This window comes from Hemitrygon akajei, chromosome 19, assembly GCF_048418815.1.
Source record: "Hemitrygon akajei chromosome 19, sHemAka1.3, whole genome shotgun sequence".
NCBI lineage: Eukaryota > Metazoa > Chordata > Chondrichthyes > Myliobatiformes > Dasyatidae > Hemitrygon > Hemitrygon akajei.
Window position 1 is genome coordinate 55,984,793 of NC_133142.1, and position 17,547 is coordinate 56,002,339.

Sequence of the window (17,547 nt, forward strand, 5' to 3'; positions counted from 1 at the left end):
ATTAAAGTATTTTGGAACTCTACATAAAATGACAATCAGTTTGGAAAACCTAGGCCAATGGTTATTTTATTGCCAAGTTTTGTTATTTTACATTAGCATGTCAACATTTTATAAATGTCTAATCAACATTCAAAAATTTTTTAATAAGGTAGCCTAGACAATAATAAAACATAACCTTTACAAAGTAAGGGGAATTCATGCTACATAGTGCCTAACAGTGATCTCCTTCAACAAAAATGAGTCTGATCACCTATTGTTTATATCCAACAACAACACAATACTAATGCTTCTGCCATCAACATACCACCACTGACACTACTTGGCCAGATTAATACTACAGCTACAAGAGCCACTGTGAGGTCAGATACTCTGTGATTAGTAACCTGTCTTAGAACCATAGAACACTACAGCACAGAAACAGGCCTTTTGGCCCTTCTTGGCTGTGCTGAACCATTTTTCTGCCTAGTCCCACTGACCTGCACCTGGACCATATCCCTGTATACACCTCTTATCCATGTACTTGTCCAAGATTTTCTTAAATGTTAAAAGTGAGCCTGCATTCACCACTTCATCTGGCAGCTCATTCCACACTCCCACCACTCTCTGTGTGAAGAAGCCTCCCCTAATGTTCCCTTTAAACTTTTCCCCCTTCACCCTTAACCGATGTCCTCTGGTTTTTTTCTCCCCTAGCCGCAGTGGAAAAAAGCCTGCTTGCATTCACTCTATCTATACCCATCATAATTTTATATACCTCTATCAAATCTCCCCTCATTCTTCTACGCTCCAGGGAATAAAGTCCTAACCTATTCAACCCTTTTCTGTAACTCAGTTTCTCAAGTCCCGGCAACATCCTTGTAAACCTTCTCTGCACTCTTTCAACCTTATTAATATCCTTCCTGTAATTCGGTGACCAAAACTGCACACAATACTCCAAATCTGGCCTCACCAATGCCTTATACAACCTCACCATAACATTCCAACTCTTATACTCAATACTTTGATTTATAAAGGCTCTCTTTACCAAAAGCTCTCTTTACTACCCTATCTACCTATGACGCCACTTTTAGTGAATTTTGTATCTGTATTCCCAGATCCCTCTGTTCTACTGCACTCCTCATTTCCCTACCATTTACCTTGTATGTTCTACCTTGGTTTTTCCTTCCAAAGTGCAATACCTCACACTTGTCTGTATTAAACTCCATCTGCCATTTTCAGCCCATTTTTCCAGCTGGTCCAAATCCCTCTGCAAGCTTTGAAAACCTTTCTCACTGTCCACTACACCTCCAATCAAATTTGCTGATCCAATTTACCACATTATCATCCAGATCATTGATATAGATGACAAATAACAATGGACCCAGCACTGATCCCCGTGGCACACCACTAGTCACAGGCCTCCACTCAGAGAAGCAATCCTCCACTACCACACTCTGGCTTCTTCCATTGAGCCAATGTTTAATCCAATTTACTACCTCACCATGTATACCTAGCGACTGAATCTTCCTAACTAACCTTCCTTGCGGGACTTTGTCAAAGGCCTTACTGAAATCCATGTAGACAACATCCACCGCCTTCCCTTCATCCACTTTCCTTGTAACCTCCTCGAAAAACTCTAACAGATTTATTAAACATGACCTACCATGCACAAAGCAGTGTTGACTCTCCATAATAAGTCCCTGTCTATCTAAATACTTGTAGATCCTATCTCTTAGTATTCCTTCCAATAATTTACCTACTACCGATGTCAAACTTACTGGCCTATGATTTCCCGGACTACTTTTAGAGCCTTTTTTAAACAACAGAACAACACGAGCTGTCCTCCAATCCTCCAGCACCTCACCCGTAGATACCGACATTTAAAATATATCTGCCAGGGCCCCTGCAATTTCAACACTAGTCTCCTTCAAGGTCCGAGGGAATACCGTGTCAGGTCCTGGGGATTTATCTACTCTGATTTGCCTCAAGATAGCAAGCACGTCCTCCTCTTCAATCTGTATAGGTTCCATGACCTCACTCCTTGTTTGCCTTACTTCCATTGACTCCATGCCAGTTTCCTTAGTGAATACAGACGCAAAAAACCCATACGGTCTCCCCCATTTCTTTTGGTTCCGTACATAGCTGACCACTCTGATCTTCAAGAGGACCAATTTTATCCCTTACTATCCTTTTGCTCTTAATATATCTGTAGAAGCTCTTTGGATTATCCTTCACCTTGACTGCCAAGGCTACCTCATGTCTTTTTTTAGCCCTCCTGATTTCTTTCTTAAGTTTTTTTTGCATTTTTTATACTCCTCAAGTACCTTATTTGCTCTGTTTCCTATACATGTCATACATCTTTCTCCTTCTTTATCAGAGTTCCAATATCCCTAGAGAACCAAGGTTCCTTATTCTTATTCACTTTGCCTTTAATCCTGACAGAAACATACAAACTCGGCACTCTCAAAATTTCTCCTTTGAAGGCCTCCCACTTACCAATGACATCCTTGCCAGCGAATAACCTGTCCCAATCCACGCTTTTTAGATCCTTTCTCATTTCTTCAAATTTGGCCTTTTTCCAGTTTAGGCCTTCTGACCTTTAAGCCAATTAACCATCACCAAGACAGAAACTGGCAGTGGTGATGGAATTGCCTCATCCCCAATAACACTAAAGCCTGAGACCATCCAGGAAAAAACATCCATTCACTGCAGGAAACACTAAATTTCTCCAATACCAGCACACCATATATCATCTACAACATACACTGTTATTACTTATCTGGACCAACTGGATAAATGGGCTAAAAATGGCAGATGGAGTTTAATAAGGGCAAGTGTGAGGTGTTGAACTTTGAGAAGACAAACCAGGGTAGGACTTACACAATGAGTGGTAGGGTATTGAGGACTCTGGTAGAACAAAGGGATCTGGGAACAAAGATCTGTAATTCCTTTTATGGAAACATGTCACATGTGGACAGTGTCATAAAAATTTTTTTGACACATTGTCTCCATAAATCAGAGTATCAAGTAAAGGAGATGGGATATTATGTCAGAGTTGTAAAAGACATTGGTGAGACCACATTTTTGTGTATTATGTACAGTTTTGGTCGCCTACCTACATTAAGATTGAAAGATTTCAGAGAAGCTTTACAAGGATGTTGCTGAGATTTAAAGATATGAGTTATAAGGAAAGGATGATTAGATTAAGACTTTCTTTCCTGGAATGTAGGAGAATTGATAGAGTTATACAAAATAATGAGAGATATAGATAGGGCAAATGCAAGCAGGCTTTTTCCACTGAGGTTGAGTAACACTAGAACTGGGTGGGGCTGATGTTGCCAAATAGCAGCTTCTTTAAGCTCATCAAAGGAAACAGCTTAAATTCCTCTCTTTAGTGTCTCTTTTCCCTTTTCAAGGTGGCTGGGGTTCTGCTGAAGTCCATGATCTACAGCTGCACTCAAACTGCAGTTTTTCACGGCAGATGAATTCTTGCTCCTGGAGCTCACTGACCGGTTGTTTTCCGACTTTCTCCAGAGTGGCTTGGAAGATGCCTGCCTCTGGAGTGCGGCCCTGCACAAACTGTGATTGACCAATTCCGAACCGGTGTTGTTGACTGAGGCGTCGTGAGAGAAGGAACATCAGAATTTCATGAGCGGCTGATACAGCTGACAGAGGTCACTGCACTTGAGCAATCGCTCTCTCTCTTTCTCTTGATGGTGGGGAGAGTTTGCTGCTGATTCTCGAGCCAGAGAATCTTGGACTAAAAATTGACGTAGCACATTGTAATATTGTAACAGTGATTGTTGGTTTGTCTCCCCTGTCACTGTGATGCAGGTGACACCTCTCTGTCCCTCGTTAGTGAGGGAGACAGACAGACCGAGAGAGCCTGTGACATATGACATGGCTTTAGTGGGTGGTGGGCACTGGGCACTGATGGTTTACAGTGAAATGGTGGGGGTAGGGAGGAGGTTGATGCTTTGCTGCTGTTGTGCGTGGTCTTTGGGGTCCTGATGTTTTTCTGTCATTCATTCTTTGGGGTTCTTTTCTGGTTTTGTGGATGTCTGTGAAGAGTAAGAATTTCAGGTTGTATACTGTATATATTCTCTGATATTAAAATTGAACCATTTGAACTAGAGGTCATGGGTTAAGGGTGAAAGATGAAATATTTAAGCAGAACCTGATGGGGTACTTCTTCACTCTGAGAATGGTGCAAGTGTGGAATGAACTGTCAGCCAAAAAGTGGATATGAGTTTGAATGCAACATCTAATTTTGGATAAATGGAGGATATATTGACCAGGACAATGGGACTGGGCAGAGTAATAGTTTGGCATGGATAGATAGTCTAAAGAGCATGTTTCTGTCCTGTAGTGCTCTACGACTTTACTTGCTTCCTATATGTGACCTCCCAAATATATAACCTCTATCACCAGGAAGGAAAAGGACTCCAGGAGAATAGGAACAGGACCATCTGCAGTTTCCTCTCCAACTTACACAATGCCCAAAACTGGAAAAATACTACCAGTCCTTCATCATCTTTGGGGTTAATTGTTGGAACCACCTGCCCAACACTGCTGTGATAATATATCTTAGGGAAGTCTAAGATGGTGGGTTCACTACTTATTTCCCAAAGACAATTGGGAGTTGACATACAGGCCATAGCAGTGACAACCTTATGTCAAATACAGTATCAAATTCTATGCTGAAGCTAACAGGTCTTTATTTAAATTCTATGGAAATTGTTCAGTGATACAATAGTTAGTTAATTCCTCTCTTTCTTGTGTGTACATGGATACAACCACACAATGTCTATGTACCTGCAGGATTCAGAAATCTATGGTAGTTGAAAAGATAACTGAGGCAAATTCATGAGGTCAGGCTTTCCAAAACCTGACCCAAGAAATACCAAGTTGATGCAATACTGTTAATAACAATAGGTATATAAAATGGCCACTTTCACCACCCAGTTAGCAATTTAAATATCCAGCAAAGGTACAATATTTATAAAACAGATTACAGAGCCATCCAGTATCCTTATAGTTGGTTTCTTTCAAATAGCCTCCTTTTGTAACTTTTTGCAACTAGTCATGTGAAATAATCCTTAAAATAGCAGGATTAAAGAAACAATTAACGTTCATAGACCAATGATACACATGATACATGTGTTACAGTCATTTCAGTGAATGAGCTATTGGCTTGAATCTTGCTGGCTTTGATCAATGTCTCAGCCATTCACATGGATGCCACCATGTTACATGATTGGAACTCTAGGTGGAATCCAATGGAGAGACCAGCCTTGCTTCATTGGGGAACTGCCACTGCCTGGTTAATTTGGACCTGCTTAAAGATCCAAGACCCACTATTTGTTTGTAGGATAAAGATTTTGGAGGCAAAGAGATCTTTTTTATTACTTAGCTTTAGCTTAATATTTTTAATTAATTTTAGTTACTTCTGTGTTTTATGTGTTTTCTAAGTTACTTCTTATTTTTGTTTTTATAATTTTAATGGTTTTTCAATGTTTTTATAAGAGCTTTGACAGAAGACAGGATTATTCTACCAGCTTTGCCTCTATCAGGTGCTTTCGAGGGCCAGTACCTCAGCACTTGGCTGCCAAAGGCAAAATTAGCAGTGCAGCTTCACCACTCATCTCCAGGGAGTGGACAGTCAGTAGTTAAGCTATCCACATCCAATCTAAGAAAGCATGAGCGTATGGGACCTGGACAGTGATTCTTGGCGATGGGCCAGTCCAATGCATTCTGACCCACTGCACCCATCAATTTCAATGGTTACTTAACTGAAGAAGAGTTTTACAGAGTGTTGTGTTCAGAAATACAATTTTAGAGCTATGTCCTAATGTTATTTGTGTGCTCTAAGTGTTTCTGGAAGTAAGTCCTAAGCCACCAGGTAATTGGACTCACTTGTATGCCAGTGCACCAGAGAAGTGCTTCTTAATGTAGGTATCCATCACAGGCCGGAAGTGATAATACTTGCTGTCCCGCAGCAAATTTATTACGAACACCTGGGAAGAAGAGAGAAAGAGAGAGCGAGAAAGAAAATGAGAGAGAGAGAGAGAGAGAGAGAGAGAGAGAGAGAGAGAGAGAGAGAGAGAGAGAGGGAGAGAGAGAGAAACAGAAAGAGAGAAAATTAGGCCAGCTAGCAGCAGCATAACTAGATGGCATGGTAAGGTTAGCGACACATAACAGAAATAGTAGAAAAAACAGCAACTAATTAATCCCACTCGGGGAAATAATACCAGAAAACAATGGGAATAAACAGCAGGTCTGTTCTGATGTAAGTCTCTGTCTAGAAACATTAAGTCAACAGATATTCTTTTTTTGGGAACAAATACAAATGCCTCATATTTCAAGCATCTTCTATTTTTGATTGAATGAAATTCCTTATCACTGTCAATCAGGAGGAGGGGGTGAAATTGAAATAATGATGGAAACGAACCCTTAGTACAGTGGGATCAGTGCTTCTATGATCTCATCTTACAAGGTACAAGTTTTCTACCCACTATTCCCACCAGATGAACCAAAGATGACAAAGAATTCAGGTTTTTTGTATTGGTCATTGTAAATTGCCTGGAATGTCATCTGGCTGGAGTAACAATGTACAGTGGCTTGACTGAAGCTGGAGATGTTCACACATTTTTTTCAGACCTTTACCAGTGCAAAGTATTTCACAGGATTGTTATCAAGTGAATCATTTTTTTCATGGTCACGTAAGGAGAGGTAAGCTCAGGCTGCAAGAATTTGATTAATCAATTTTGTCTTAAAGGAGGACATGAAATAGAGATAGTTAATAAGGGAATTCTATAGATTATTGCCTAGACAACTGAAAATATAGATGCTAATCTGCGGCTGATGTATATGTTCATGGAGCATTAAAAATGTATTGTGCAAAATTGCATGGCTGGAGATGATTATAAACATAGGGAGGAGTGATGGAGGGACTTTAAAATGAGGCCTTGCCCATTATAGAACTACAGTAGGCCAGGTCTCAGGAATTCAGGATAGAGGAAACAGAATTCTAGCTGATGGCTGATTTTATGATAGAAATGGAATACATTGGGACAATTGTACCATAATCAAAAACAACGTACTAGGAGTGCTGGAAATCAGAAGAAACTGCTGAAAATAATCATAAGGTCAGGCAAAATCTGTGGAAAGAAGAGTTAATGTTTCCGCTCAATAACTTTTCATCAGAACAAGAGTAACAGAAATTTAAAAGGTTTTAAAGAAAAGGTGCAGGCAGAAAAAGCCAGTGTGGTGGGAGGGTTCATGGATACATGGGGGGAGGAAAGGACAAAACCAAAGGTCAATAATAAAGTGGCAGGTAGGATCAATTAATTGACATAAGGAATAATGGTACAGGGTAAATAATGAAACAATAGACAACTCTACAAGAACTGAAAATGACAAAAACTGTATCGCTGCCAACCAATGAAAATACTTAGAACGATAGTATTTTTTATCTGAACTCATACTTGAGTTTACAAAATTATGGAGCCCTTGATTGTACAATGAAGTGACATCCCTTGAGCTTCTACTGAACTCTACTAGCACAGTGCAGACTTGTCCTTGGGATGGAATGAATGGCTTAAGTTGTCAGAGATGGAGCAGTAGAAATTAAATGCAAAGTTTCTGAAACTTCAATGGAAGCGCAGGGGAAAGCACCTCACCTTTCTATTCAGACTTTACAACTTTTTGGCAATTTCATTATTTCAGATCATTGCTGATTCTCCATTTTTTCAGATAGCAGTTGGTAGTAATGTTGCAAATTTTGTGAATTTCATATCATTAAATATATCTTCTGTTTCTTGATTCATTTTTGTTCCTTTGCATTTATTTTGTAACTCTCTCATGTCCATGCCACTTTGCCACAGATATCCATTTTGTTCTTTCTTCCTCTCCACCTGCTCTTTTCCTGCTTATTTACCTGCCAAATCGTTACATCACCAGCAATGTTCAGTTTCGAAGAAAGATGAAATGAACAGAAACTGTAACACTTGTATTCATTTCAAAGATACTGCATAAACTGCTGAGTGTTTCCAATATTTCTGCTTTCATTGGAATTGCTGAATCTAGATATAAGAAAGCATAAATGAAGATGCCAGTGATGAAAAACTAAGATAGTGGTGGAGATAGATCATTAACAGTAAGGCAAGTCTTGGTGATGGAAGAGATATAATGTAGGAAGCTTAAAAGGGCTCTAATTAGCATTGTCCACAGTTTGGTTAGTGTGGAGAATGGTGGACATGTTTGGAACTAATGGGGAAAGAATGTAACTTCAAGTCCATCCTCGTATTTACTTGGAGGGAAATAATGGATGTTAGTAGCATGACACTGAGGTGCTGTTCACCATAATTATGTGTTTGCAATGCACAGGCCTAGGAGTTTTTTTATTCTCTTATTATACATTAGTTTAATGTCAGTGATGCACTATCGATAACTCCAAAAGACTGGAAGTAGAGTAAATACTGAAAGCCTTTTATTAGCAGTAAAACAGAGCATGTCCATGCCGGATGACTGTGGGAGGAGCAGTGACACAATCACCTTTATCCAGGGGTCTGTGGGAGGAGCCACAGGAGCAGTCAGCAGAGGGGTGTGTCCAGACAGATTACATGGTTTACCACAGAGACTCAGAAAAACAACACAAAACAAGAAAAAATTTTACTTGCACTTCAATATCTGTGATATTTCAGTATATCACCTGGTTTATTCCTCTGCTGGATCTATACTTTGTATTCCTTAGAAACAGCACAGGCCACTTTCAGAAAATAAGACTTAATAGGAATCCCATGCATGTTGTCTGTACTTTCCAAAGAGCAAATCAACCACTTCCACTAAGTTAGTGGGCTCAGATCCAGGTGGTCTCATATACTTGTAAAGGCAACAACATTCTAACAAAAACTAGTTCAGACCAGTGAGCACAGAGTAAAAGACATAAGAATGTAGGAAATAGGAGCAGGAGTAGTCCATCTGGCCTGTTGAGCCTGCTCCACCAGTCAATAAGATCATGGCTCAGCTCCACTAACCCTTAAATCTCCTGCTATGGAAAAATATATCTATCTGAGTCTTAAGTATATTTAATGAGGTAGCCTCTACTGCTTCCCTGTGCAGAGAATTCCACAGCTTTACTACTCTCTGGAAAAATCAGTTTCTCCTCATCTCCATCCCAAATCCTAAGTCATAGAGACTTTAGTACTTGCCACAACCAGGAGAAAGTTAGATATCATAGAGTCATGGGGGTCATAAGTTAATACAAATTCAAGCTCCAGTTCAAATTTATTATCATCTGCCTGTACATATATACAACAAACAAAACAATGTTCCTCCAGGCCATGATACAGCTGCAATACATATATCACACATAGTATGTAAAACAAAATACAAATGTTTGTACTACCACAAATATAGTAAGATAATAAAATATAATTCAAAATGCATGTGAAATGCATAGCACAGGTAAACAGTAAATTAAACAGCTCACTGTCCTAGTGACAAGACCTCAGTAGTGGCAGGGTAATCATTAGTCTCACAACCTGGGGTAAGAAGCTGCTACCCAGACTAGCAGACCTAGTTCTGATGCTCCTGTGCATCCTTCCTGATGGCAGTGGATCAGATTGTGGAATAGGTGGTAGAGATCCTCAACAGTGCTTCGAGCCCTTTGTATACAACGCTCCCTGAAAATGCCACAAATGGGGGGACGGCGACCGCAATGTTCCTTTTGGCAGCTTTTACTATCCTCTGTAGGCTCTTGTGGTCTGATGTCTTGCAGCTTCCATATCATTCAGTGATGCAGCCAGACAGGAAACTCTCGATTGCACTCCTGCAGAAAGTTATTGGAATAGGGGTGAGGAGCCTTGCACTGCTCAATCTCCTCAGAGAGTGAAGATGCTGCTGTGCCTTCTTGACTAGTGAGTCTAGTTTAGATAATCTCAACACAGGAGTCCCTCAGGGCTGTGTACTAAGTCCCCTCCTTTACTCCCTCTATACCCACAGCTCTAATCTGCTAAGTAAATTTGCTGATGACACTACATTGATTTGCCTAAGGTCAAACAATAAGAGGTGGCCTACAGCAGAGAAGTCATCTCTCTGACACAGTGGTGTCAAGAAAGCAATCTCTCCCTCAATGTTGCAAAAACAAAGGAGCTGGTTGTGGATTACAGGAGGAATGGAGACAGGTTAACCCCTATCGACATCAATGGATCTGGGGTTGAGCTTTAAATTCCTCGGCATCCACATCACCGAGGACCTAATGTGGTCTGTACTCACCAGCTGTGTGGTGAAAAAGAAGATGTAATCTAAAGATTTTTACTCCTCATGTATGTGAAGGATGTAAGAAATAAAGTCAATTTACTTCAATGCACAGCAAGGATTTGGTGCTCTTCACCTCTCCACAGTAGAGTCATTGATGTTGAATGGAGATTGATCAATCTGTGTCTTCTTGAAGTCCACAATAATCTCTTTTGTCTTGTCCACATTGAAATTCAGTTTGTTGTTCTCACATCATTTGACAAATCTCTCTACCTCCTCTCTGTATGCAGACTCGTCATTGTTACCGATGAAACCAACTACTGTTCTATTACCAGTGAGCTTGATTATATGGTTTGAATTAGATCTAGCAGGACAGTTGTGAGTCTGCAGTGTGAATAGCAGTGGGCTGAGCATATAGCCTCTGGGGATAACAGTGTTCAGCATGATGGAGCTTGAAAGATTGCTGCCAACTCAGATTGACTGGTCTTTCCGTCAAAATGTCCAAGATCCAGATACAGAGAGGCCTGTTGAGTCCCAGTGAGGAAAGTTTACCCACCAGACTCTGAGGGATCATATTAAATGCCCAGCTGAAGCTGATGGACAACATCCTGGTGTATGAGGCATCATTTTTTAGATGGGCCAGTATGGAGAGGAAGGCCGAGGCTATAGCATCCTCAGTGGTCTGGTTTGAGCAATAGTTGAACTGGAAAGGATTCAATGTAGCTGGAAGGTGGAATTTTATACCATAATACTACAGTGGCATGCAAAAGTTTGGGCACCCTGGTCAAAATTTCAGTTACTGTGAATAGCTAAGCCAGTAAAAGATTACCTGATTTCCAAAAGGCATAAAGTTAAAGATGACACATTTCCTTAATATTTGAAGCAAGATTACTTTTTTATTTCCATCTTCTACAGTTTCAAAATAACAAAAAAGGAAAAGGGCCCGAAGCAAACGATTGGGAACCCTGCATGGTCAGTACTTAGTAACACCCCCTTTGGCAAGTATCACAGCTTGTACACACTTTCTGTTGCCAGCTAAGAGTCTTTCAATTCTTGTTTTGGGGATTTTCACCCATTCTTCCTTGCAAAAGGCTTCTAGTTCTGTGAGATTCTTGGGCCGTCTTGCATGCACTGCTCTTTTGAGGTCTATCCACAGATTCACGATGATGTTTAGGTCGGGGGACTGTGAGGGCCATGACAAAACCTTCAGCTTGCGCCTCTTCAGGTAGTCCATTCTGGATTTTGAGGTGTGTTTAGGATTATCCTGTTGTAGAAGCCATCCTCTTTTCATCTTCAGCTTTTTTTTTTTACGGACAGTGTGATGTTTGCTTCCAAAATCTGCTGGTATTTCATTGAATTCATTCTTCCCTCTATCAGTGAAATGTTCCCTGTGCCACTGGCTGCAACACAAACCCAAAGCATGATCGATCCACCCCCATGCTTAACAGTTCTTTTCATGAAATTCTGCACACTTTTTTCTCCAAACATACCTTTGCTTATTGGGGGCCAAGAAGTTCTATTTTAACTTCATCAGTCAACAGGATGCATCAGATACAGTTGCAAGCTTCTGACGCTGAATTTTGTGGTGAGGATGCAGGAGAGGTTTTCTTCTGATGACTCTTCCATGAAGGTCATATTTGTGCAGATGTCGCTGCACAGCAGAACAGTGCACCACCACTCCAGAGTCTGCTAAATCTTCCTGATGGTCTTTTGTAGTCAAATGGGGATTTTGATTTGCCTTTCTAAGCAATCCTACAAGCAGTTCTCTTGGAAAGTTTACTTGGTCTTCCAGACCTCAACTTGACCTCCACCATTCCTGTTAACTGCCATTTCTTAATTACATTATGAACTGAGGAAACGGCTACCTGAAAATGCTTTGCTATCTTCTTATAGCCTTCTTCTGCTTTGTGGGCATCATTTATTTTAATTTTCAGAGTGCTAGGCAGCTGCTTAGAGGCATCCATGGCTGCTGATTGTTGGCACAAGGTTTGCGAAGTCAGGGTATTTATAAAGCTTTGAAATTTGCATCACCTGGCCTTTCCTAACAATGATTGTGAACAGGCCATAGCCCTAACAAGCTAATTAAGGTCTGAGATCTTGGTAAAAGTTATCTGAGAGCTCAAATCTCTTGAGGTACCCAAACTTTTGCATGGTGCTCCTTTCCTTTTTTTCCACTCTAAAATTGTGCAAAACAAAAATAATACACTAATCTTGCTAAAAATGTTGAAAAGAATGTTTCATCTTTAACTTTATGAATTTTGGAGATCAGTTCATCTTCTACTCGCTTAACTATTCACAGTAACAGAAATTTTGATCAGGGGTGCTCAAACTTTTGAATGCCACTGTATAAGACCATAAGACATAGGAGCAGAATGAGGCTATTTAGCCCATTGAGACTGCTCCACCATTCCATCATGGTTACTTTATTATCCCTCTCAACCGCATTTTCCTGCCTTCTTCCCAAAACCTTCGGCGCCTTTTGAACCTAGCAACCTCTGCTTTAAATATACCCAAATATTTGGCCTCCACAACGAACTGTGGTAATGAATTCCACAGATTGACTACCATCTGACGAAAGAAATTCTTCCAAATCTCTTTTCTAAATGGACATTCTGAGGCTGTGCCCTCTGATCCTAGATGTCCTCCTATAGGAAACATCCTTTCCACATCCATTCTTTCTAGGTCTTTAAATATTTGATAGTTTTCAACAAGATCCCCCTCATTCTTCTAAACTGCAGCGAACTATTGAATGCACCTGATATGTTAACCTTTTCATTCTGTTAATCATTCTTGTGAATCATCTCTGGACTACTTCCAAAGCCAGCACATCTTTTCTTTTCACAGTTCTCCAAGAAAGTTACAAGAGGTCCAGGTACAATCTCTGGAAGCCATCTGATGGATGAAATGGCAACCGTGGCAGGTCTTCTTCCAAAATTAAATCAAGGGACATAGGCGACAGCAGAGCTTCGCTTCCAGATGAGCTCAGTGCCTTCTATGCCCACGTTGACTGTTGATTCATGGAGGAACCATCACAAACTCCCACATCCTTCAATGATCTTATGATTTCAGTTTCTGAGGCTGATGTATGAGCAGCCTTCAGGAAAAGCATCCAGCCCAGATGGGGTACCTGGCCAAGTACTAAAGACCTGAGCTGATCAACCACTAGTGTTCACTGAGATGTTTAATCTCATGCTTTGGCAGTCTGAGTTACCCATCTGCTTCAAGCAGGCTTCAATCATAGCAGTGCCCAAGGAAATTGTGGAGACTTGCTGCAATGACTATCACCCAGTAGCACTTACATCCACAGTGATGAAGTGTTTTGAGGGGTTGCTGATGAAAGATATCAATTCCTGGCTGAGAAGCGAATTAGATCCACTTCAATTTGCCTTCTGGAACAACAGGTCCACAGCAGATACCATCTCATTGGCTCCTCACTCAATCCTGGAACATCTGGACAGCAAAAATGTAGACATCAGGAGGCTCTTTATCAATTAAAGCTCAGCATCCAATACCATCATCCCCTCAAATCTAATCAATAAGCTCCAAGATCTCGGCCTCAATACCTTCTTGTGCAGTTGGATCCTTGATTTTCTCACTTGCAGATCAGTCAGTCGAATTAGCAACAACATCTCCTTCATGATCTCTATCAGTGCAGGTGCACCACAAAGCTATGCTTAACCCCTACTCTACTCGCTTTACATTTATGACCGTGTGGCTAACTACATCTGCAATGCCATATTCAAGGTCGTGATGAAGCAGCATCTGGGGGTTATTAAAAAGCAGCAGAGTGGTGCCATAACAACAATTAACACACACAAAATGCTGGAGGAACTCAGCAGGTGAGGCAGCATATAGGAAGAGCATATTTCGGGAGAGTATATTGACTGGCTGCATCACAGCCTGGTCTCGAAACACCAATGCTCTTGAACAGAAAATCCTACAAAAAGTAGTGGATACGTCCATCACAGGTAAAGCCCTCCCCGTCAATGAGCACATACTTGCAGTAAGATGGCAGCGCGTGCGAATGCAGTGGCCTCTTGGGAGCCAAACAAAGGTGTTTTTTTCTTTGTAAAATTTGTTTTTTACGATCCAAAGACAATTCTACTCCAAGCACTTCAAGTACTGCAGAGCTACTCCATCAGTGAACTGCTCGATGATTGGAGTGCCCGAACTAATGTCGCCAGTGGAGCCAGCCAAGGTGTCGAAAGGACTGGCCAGGATGTTGGAGAAGGAGCCACTGAGGTGTCATAGGGGCCGGCTGGGAGTTGGAGAAGGAGCTGGTTGGGATATCGAGAAAGGAGACAGTTGGGATATTGGAGGAACCTACTGGGATCTCGGAGGAGCCAGTTTGAGTACGGTGGAGCTGAAGTTGGTGTGTATAACCGTGGAAGACTGTCTTGGATATTTCACCTGTGTTCATTAGACTTTGGACAATGAAAATGTAAGTTGCCACAGGCCAGTTACCCTTGTCTGGCAGAAGGACAGATAACTTGGGAGCTGTGAAGCCTCGGTAATAGTGAGGACTAAGCATTGCCTTAGGCTTTGCTGCTGCTGCTGCTGCTGCAGACCAGGTGAGAAGAGTTACAATGTGGCATCCACGCTCAGCTGGGGCCTGGCCTCTCCCATTGTTGCTGGCTTCCAGTGTTCGAACAGTGGAGTGAAAGGTGCACATTTAAATGAATATGCTTTATTGCTTGCTACTTGGAATATTACTCACTATTTTGAATGCTATGCATCTCTGACCCAGAGGAAAGCAGCATCCATCATCAAGGATCCCCACCAACTTAGGACATGCTCTCTTCTCACTGCTGCCATCAGGAAGAAGGTGTAGGAACCTCAGGACTCACACCACCAGGTTCAGGAACAGCTACTACCCATCAACCATCAGGCACTTGAAGCAAACTTCCTTCAACTTCACTTGCACCCATCATTGAAACGTTCCCATACCAATGGATTCACTTCCTTTCTTATTATACTTGCACAGTTTGTTGGCTTCTGCACTCTGGTTGAATGCCCTAGTTGGGTGGTTTTTAAATGATTCTGTTATAGTTATTATTCTATAGGTTTATTGAGTTTGCCACATGAAAATGAATCTCATGGTTGTATACCATGACATATAATAAATTTGATAATAAAATTTATTTTGGACTTTGAAGTGCAGTCTGACCAATGCCTTATAAAGCCTTAGCATTACAGTAATCTTATAATCCAGTAATCCTACAGTAATATTCTAGACCTCTTGAAATGAATGCCAACACTCATTTGGTGCACCACCGCTGCATAGTGGTTGGCACGATGCTATTACAGCTTGGGGCGTCAGAGTTTGAAGTTCCGGGGTTCTCTGTAAGCAGGTTTGTATGTTCCTTTGTGTGTGTGTGTTAGCTTCCTCAAGGTGCTCTGGTTTAATTCCGCAATCCAAAGCTGTACTAGCTAGTAGGTAATTGGTCATTGTAAACTGTGCCATGCTTAGGCTAGGGATAAATTGGTGGGTTGTTCTGAGGCACAGATCAAATGGGTGGAAGGACCTATTCTGCACTTTATCTCTAAATAAATAAAAAAACTCTCATTTTCACAATGGATGTCCAGTCCCAATACACCTCCATCCCCCATCAGGAGGGCCTTAAAGCTCTCCATTTCTTTCTGGACAACAGACTCAACTACTTCCCTCCACTAACTCTCTCCTCCGTCTGGCAGAACAACCTTTTAACAATTTCTCCTTTGGCTTCTCCCACTTCTAACTATGGGCACTCACATGGGTCTAGCTATGCTTGCCTTTTCGTAGGCTACGTGGAACAGCCATGTCCCAAGCCTACAACGGCAGTGCTCCCCAACTCTTCCTATGCTACATCAACAACTGCATTGATGCTGCTTCCTGCACCCATACTAAACTCAAATACTTCATCAACTTTGCCTTTGACTTCCACCTTGCCCTCAAATTTTCCTGATCTATTTATGACACTTCCTTCCCCTTTCTTGATTATTCTATTTCTGGAGATAGTCTATCTACTGATATTTTTTATAGACCCCCAGACTCTCACAGCTGTCTGGACTATACCTCTCCCCACCCTGTCACTTGTAAAAATGCCATCCCTTTCTCTCGGTCCCTCCTGTGTCTGCCACATCTGTTCTCAGGATGAAACTTTTTATTCCAGAACTACTGTGATGTTCTTCTTCAAAGAAAGGGGCTTCCCTTCCTCTATCATCAATGCTGCCCTCACCTGCATCTCTTCCATTTCACATACATCTACCTTCACCCTATCCACCCACCTCCATGCCAGGGATAGGATTCCTCTTGTCCTCACCTACCACCCCACTAGCCTTCACACCCAGCACATAATTCTCTGTAACTTTTATCATCTCACCACCAAGCACGTCTTACCCTGCTTTCACTTTCTGCTTTCGGCAGGGATCTCTCCATATGTGGCTCCCTTGACCACTCGTCCTTCCCCACTGATCTCCCTCCTGGTATTTATCCTTACAAGTGGAACAAGTGCCACATTGCCCCTACAACTCTTCACTTATTACCATTTAGGGCTGCAAACAGAGAGGTAAGGTGACACTTTACCTGCGGGTCTGTTGGGGTCAGCTACTGTATCTGGTACTCCCAGTGTGGCCTCCTGTATATTGGTGAGACCTGACATAGATTAGGAGCCTGCCTCGCCAGGCATCTTTGCTCCATCCGCCACAAAAAGCAAGATCTCCCGGTGGCCACCCATTTCCCAATCCCATTTCGAAGTGTCAGCCATTGTCTCCTCTACAGCCTTGATGATGCCACAGTCAGGTTGGAGAAGCAATACCTTATATTCCATCTGAGTAGCCTCCAAACTGATGGCACGAACATCGATTTCTCGCACTCCCCCCTTCTCCATTCCCCATTCCTATTTCTATCTCTCACCTGAACTCCTTATCAACCCACCACCTCCCCCTTGACTTTCTTCTATGGTCTTCTGTCCTCTCCTGTCAGATTCCACCTTCTCCAGTCCTTTATTTCTTTCGTCAATCAACCTCACAGCTCTTTGCTTCACTTCCTCCCTTCTCCCAGTTTCTATCACCTACCACCTTGTACTTCTTCCTGCCCTCTCCCTATCTTCTAACTCTGACTTCTTTTCTTTTCCAGGCCTGATGAATGGTCTCAGCCCGAAATGTCAACTGTTTAGTCTTTTCCATAGATGCTGCCTGGCATTTTGTGTGTGTGCTTTGGATTTCCAGCATCTGCAGATTTTCTCATGTTTGAAATACATACTCGATACTTTTATTCCTTCTACTAAAGTGCATAACCAAACACTCCCTGAGCTATATTCCATTTGCCAC

At 41.7% G+C, this 17,547-nt stretch overlaps 1 protein-coding gene across 7 annotated transcripts in view; it reads right to left on the bottom strand.

Annotated features, from left to right (window-relative positions):
* dock3 (dedicator of cytokinesis 3) overlaps positions 1-17,547 on the bottom strand; it is a 968,429-nt gene that overhangs the window by 202,411 nt on the left and 748,471 nt on the right. For all 7 annotated transcript variants that reach the window (XM_073072555.1, XM_073072554.1, XM_073072550.1 and 4 more), the window contains one exon: positions 5,893-5,993. In XM_073072555.1, the coding sequence (XP_072928656.1) occupies positions 5,893-5,993 (101 nt within the window). The remainder of the gene's footprint in view (positions 1-5,892; positions 5,994-17,547) is intronic.